The following is a 6,000-nucleotide window of genomic DNA, read 5'->3' on the forward strand; positions in this document are numbered from 1 at the left end:
ACAGCCTTGCTTTCCTGGACTGTGCGGTTCACATCACAGAGGACAGACAACTCAACATAGTTTTGATTCACACCACCCACTGGAGCACAAATTAGCGCAACAAAAAGAGGCCCACAAAGAGGGAGGACAATAGGAGGGGGAATGTCGTCATTCCATACATTTCAGGAGTTTCTGAAAAACTTTGGAGGATCTTTGACCAACACCAGATCCCGGTACACTTAAAACCCAGTAACATCCTAAGACAAAAAACTGGTTCATCCCAACGACAGGACTCCAAGAAACAAGCTGGACCATGTGGTTTATGTCGTTCAGTGCAGTGAGGAGTGTACGGACCTGTACATTGGGGAGACCAAACAACCACTACACAGACGCATGGCCCAACACAGGAGGGCCAACTCCTCAGGACAGGACTCAGCTGTTCACATACACCTCAAGGACAAAACACACTCCTTTGAAGACAACAATGTACACATTTTGGCCAGGGAAGACAGATGGTTTGAGAGAGGGGCCATTTTTGTCAACCTGGAAAAACCATCACTCAACAGAGGAGGTGGACTCAGATACAACCCATATACAAAGACCACTTAAAAAAACAAAACAAACAACTAGCAGCTCATGTTGTCATGGTGACTTTGCAGATGTATTAAATGTACATCATTTGAATGTGGGGAAAAAATCAATCGATTCATCATCAAAACATAGTGACAGCCGTGTAAGAATATTCACAGTGGAGAACCCTCTCTTCTATTTCATTGTAAACCGTGGTTGCAATACAATAAAGGCTATTCTATTCTATTTTATTCTCTGTGTGTGTGTGTGAATAAAAGTTAGTACTTAACACAAACCTTATTCCAAGTTGGTACAGTTTCCAAGGAAACAAATGGTGTACAAATGTTTGTCGATACACTTCAACAGTTACCAGTTATAACAAAAGCTACTTTAACGTTTTATTTAGTGTCAAATCTACCTGTATCTTTGTCGACCATTAAACTAAGTATCAATCAGTTAGAGCAGTGGTCCCCAACTGGGACCACTGGATTGTTTGCCGAAAACGAAAAAAACCAAATATGAGGAAACCAAGGCCAAAAACCGAAACACCGAAAGAAATTATTATGCCAATTATTAGTACCGTCGCATTTATGGCTAGGACTGAAAAATCAATAAAATAAAATAAAATGAATAAAATCAAGGCACTGCAATTGCATAAATGAATAAATAAATTTAAAAATGTCAAAATAATTAATTGTGAAATATCTAGCAGAGAAATAAAATTAACTGACAGTCACATAGGAAGTCAGAACAGAATAGTCTGCATATTATTAATATTTGAGGAACTCTCTGTAAAGAGCTCACAGAACGCCCTCATCTGGCACACTGCTCTCTTCCTCCTGCGCTGTGCATTCTCCATTTCCAAGCAACTTCGCATTTATCGCACCACGGATCATTTGATCGATCAGTGATCTTTGTAACACGTATCAAGTACAGTGACGACGAGATCAGGGGGAACCGAATAGATTTGTGTGAAACGTGTGTTGACAGACTCTATGACTGTTCACCCCCTCTTGAAACTTCAGCATTACATGTTGTGCAAATCGCAATCCGTGGTCTCTTTCTCAGATATATTGAAATACGTCCACACGGCAGAAATGTTGGCTTTCAGACAAGCCCGCGCTGGCTGGGTTTTTGCTTGTGTCATCATAACTTTCTGTTTCAGCCGTGTTGTTTCGGTGATAGTCTTTCGGCCGAAAATGCGCTTTAGGGTCATTTTCTAAAGGAGGCTGTGCGAGGAACGTCAGGTTACCTTCACTACAGACAACGCTAGTAACGTCAAAAAGGCTGTGGAGCTAAAGGACGTTTTGTTACAACAACGAAAACCTGTGCTTAAGTTTCAAATGGGCTATGATTTGTACCCTACCACAACTTTCTCTAAAAATGTGTCAATCACACCAAAAGCAATACAAAGGTTACCATCAAGTACTATCAAGTTGTTCTTCCATAGTCTCTCTCTAAATGAGTCCGCAGAAATGCCTTCAAGTTGTCTCCATTTGAACATAAACACCCTTATTCTTAGAAATATCTTTTTGATATTAGGTTACAAAAAAACATTAAGTAAACTTCAGGTTTTGTATTTTAATGTTTTGAGTTGAGAAACAAACTATCGTTATTCTCCGTGTTTTCGTTGAGTTGAGAAACATACAAACTATCGTTATTCTCCGTGTTTTCCTTGATAATCAAGTATCAATCAAGTACACATCATTCATTTATATCGTAAATCGCGGTTCGATAATCAAGCAAGTACACGTCATTCATTTATATCGTAAATCGCGGTTGCAAATCACAATCTCAATCGCACATTTTCATCAAATCGTGCAGCACCGGTGCTCAGGTTACTCGCAGGCGAGTGGTACTTTAATGGCGATTTGCATAACTTTACGATTTTATTATGGAAACCACCAACCTGGAAAGCTGCTGCGCTGCTTACCGCCAGATTGTAAACAATGCCGAATGTCGCAAAGCAAAATGTCGATTTGCATCGTTGTGGAAGGCACAAGTTCAAACTTCAGTTCCTACATTCCTACATTCACACTAACAGCAAAAACCAGTGTTGTAGTTTTGACATTATACTCTGAAATTTATAAGGTGTGAAACTACTTTTGGATCCATCTGATGACTTTGATGTGGCCTCTGATGTTCTCTTAAGAGACAGATACCATCAAATGTTGGTTTGTATTTCAAAGGGACTGCTTTTAGGTCCGAATGTTCTTTTCAGATTCAGAGCCAACTCTGTCAAATAATTAAGAACCAGAAGGCTGGTTATTTTGTGACCCGTGTGTGGACTGTTCCTGCTCATCGCCGTGGATCACAGCCTTCAAGGAGTCCTTCTTCACCCTCTGATGTTAAAAGCATTTATCCATGCTGCTAGAAAATGACTTCAATAAAACCTGGATAAAACAAACCGTGACGACAGAACAGGTGTCAGTCTGGCAAAAAAAAAAAAAAAAAAAAAAAAAACAGGATCCAACCACAACTGAATTCCAACACCAAAGGTTTCTGGGAGTTTATTCATTCTCTGAACTACAAGATCTGCCGGGATAACCAATCAGATGCCTGCTCCTGCTGTGTACTATAATACTACTAGGATTGTTAACATTCAAAAACAACAGTGGCCTGGAGTGAGTTTACAGCAGCAAATACACACGCACACACAAACACACACAAACACACACACACCCCTCTATGGTTACCAGCTGCTCAGAACGGTGTCCCGTTACCTGAATACTTAAATGACATCCTTCTTTGAAGTAGTACACAAGAGAAAACAGTCCATCAGTCAATCAAACCTCGCCAGTATATCAGCACATTAACACACACACACACAATTCATATGGTAGTAGTACAGTGTGGTACTCATCCATTTGGACTTAGTCCAGAACACTTCATTCTTCTTCATCTTAATCAGCACAACCGTCACACTAACGTCTGACCTCCTGCCTCTTTGGCACCAGGTCATAGTTTTTAGGTTTATGAAAGAACTGATCAGAGATCAGAGACGTCCACAGAGAGAGAGAGAGACTATGTGTGACAACAGTCAACAATAAAGTCCACATGAAAACTGACCCGGGTCTAGAAGACCTGAGGTCATCTAGGTTCTATGTTCAGACCTAAACAAAGAATGTAATCTGATTACACAGTAACTGTGGATTCATTACAATTAATCATGACTAATTGTATTAATGGTTTAAAGTGTGGCTAAAAATGTTTCTTCACAGAGGTGGATGTGAGTCACTGATTGAAAAGTGTGGAATAAAAGCAGCAGGTTGATGTGAATTATTATTAATCTAATCAGGTTCAAATCCAGTGTTGGTTTCTGCTTCCTGTCTGAAGCTCAGTCAACACCGACTCATGTTCTCATCTGAAACATGGTTCCATCACTATCAACAGTGCTAAAGGAGTTCTATTTCAGTGTTGTGTGGACATGTCCATCACCAACCTGGAAATCTCTGGACAAAATGTATTTGTATACATTTTTCATGTTAATAAAAAAAATTATCCAACTTATTCCAAGCTCCTACCTTCACAGCTTCTGCATGCGTGACCTTGTCAAAGACCTTGTCGTTGACTTTCATGATCTGGTCTCCGATACGAAGTCCCTCCTTCTCTGCCAGACTCCCGGGCTCCACCAGGGACACATAGATCCCCACTCCGTGCTCCGACCCCCCACGGATGCTAAAGCCCAGCCCCTCGTTGCTCTTGTGTCTTTTCATGCTGACCTGCCGCAGCGCCCCCGGTGGCTCGTGGATGAAGTTTCTGCCCAGCAGCGGCACCAGCGGAGCTACACTGTCACTGCTGCTGCTGAGGGTGTCAGGAGAGCCCCGGAGCGCCACCTACAGTGGAAGGTGAAGATGCAAAGACAGGGTTTTATATTTGACTTTTAACGTCATGAGTCAAGGTGTTTATTGTTGCTGTCGTCCATGACCATGGACTGCAGCACCACGTTCTCTGTATTACTGTAGTTCCACCTTTATTCGTGCTTCTGTATATTTTTTTCCTTGATGGTGCAGCTATCTCCCTGTTTGTACATAGTTTTAAACAGTACACATGTACAGTATGTAACACAACAGTAGAAATTGTTGTATTTGAATTTTATTGAATATTCATGAATTACTTCATCTTCTAAAACCTGGTCATTTTTCCAGGGTGGTTGGAGGAATCAATATGATGGATTATTTACTATTAACTTTGACGTCATCTCATTAAGTCAATTAAAAAAAAACAGTCAACAAATCAGAAACAGTGGATCAAATGTCATCCACAGATAGACAGTTCAACTGAATCTCTATTCCATTCTCTATTTTGTATTATTTTAATTTTGAAAATTATGATCCAATTTAGAGGAAAAGCCATGTGACAGATGCTAGAACTGTTCTGGCTCTGCTTCTGGAGAACTTGGTCTACGAGTCTTTACGTCAAACTTCTGGATCAGGTGATTCTTGACAGCATAATACTTTTTTTTTTTTTTTTTGTCACAACAAATTATCAGCCCACAGCACTGACCTGGAACTCTGGAGGAGTGAAGTGCGTTGAGGGCAGGGTCGGGCTGGCTCCGCGGGGCATCGGGAAGTCGGCCGCGGCCGGTTCTGCGCTGCCGTTGGTCGTGGCGACTAACTCCGACTTGAGGTAGAGTCCCTCGGAGGTGTACTGCTCGAAGAGCAGCTGGTCAGAGCGCGGGATGACGAGCCGCAGCATGGGCAGCAGCTGTCGTTTGCTGGGCGCGTCCAGAATGACGTGCAGCGTCTGCACGAGGTCGTAGACGTTGCGCTTGGAGTGGTAGACGTTGAGGCAGTGGATGAACTGCTCCCGCTCGTAGTCGCTCAGCAGCAGGTTGAGCGCGTTGTGCAGTTTGCGCACGTTGGCCGACAGCGTGCGCGCGCTGGAGGAGGCCACGGAGTTTGCGGAGGAGCTGAGAGACACGCGCTCCAGGTCCGTGATGCTGCTCATGGCTGAGACCGGGACCCGGACAACACATACACGCACACGCACACACACACGCAGGCGGTGCGGGTTAGAGATCAGTAAGCTGTGCCAGGGGGAACTGCGAGTTCACTCCGGAGATGGACATCTCTGCGGCGGCGGTGGCTGCTTCAGGAGGAGGCGCTCTCCGGTACTGGTTGTGTGTGTTTTAACTCCAGAAACTTCACAATCCAGCCATGAAAATCTAAAACCCGTCCCTGAAACTAGTTCTTCACCATCATGACCTCAATCCAAACATCCGCAGCTGAACGGGATTCAAGAAAAGTTCGTGCGTAAAAATGCGTCAAAAAACGAACCACAGTCTATCCCCGTTGATAACAGGTCTCCGAGGATATAAGTCTGTGCGTGTGAGGAAACCCGTGTTCGTGTGTGTTCGTGTCCGCTCCTATTTCCTGCAGGTCAGGTGGCCACAGCCGCGGCTGGCCCGTCTCTCGGGGTCGCCGCCGGCGTCCCGCCTGCGCCCCCGCG

The 6,000-nt window shown here is 43.6% G+C and overlaps 1 protein-coding gene across 3 annotated transcripts in view; it reads right to left on the minus strand.

Annotated features, from left to right (window-relative positions):
• Positions 1 to 5,919, minus strand: part of whrna (whirlin a) — a 102,014-nt gene extending 96,095 nt beyond the window's left edge. For all 3 annotated transcript variants that reach the window (XR_003051778.1, XM_025062480.1, XM_008324275.2), the window contains exons 1-2: positions 5,056 to 5,919; positions 4,074 to 4,385 (exon numbers count right to left, since the gene is read on the minus strand). Coding sequence is in view for 2 of the 3 variants with exons in the window: in XM_025062480.1 (XP_024918248.1) it covers positions 4,074 to 4,385; positions 5,056 to 5,499 (756 nt within the window). In the remaining variant the exon portion in view is untranslated. The remainder of the gene's footprint in view (positions 1 to 4,073; positions 4,386 to 5,055) is intronic.
• Positions 5,920 to 6,000: the final 81 nt, after the last annotated feature.

Source organism: Cynoglossus semilaevis, chromosome 14, assembly GCF_000523025.1.
Source record: "Cynoglossus semilaevis isolate Cse_v1.0 chromosome 14, Cse_v1.0, whole genome shotgun sequence".
Taxonomy (NCBI): Eukaryota; Metazoa; Chordata; class Actinopteri; order Pleuronectiformes; family Cynoglossidae; genus Cynoglossus; species Cynoglossus semilaevis.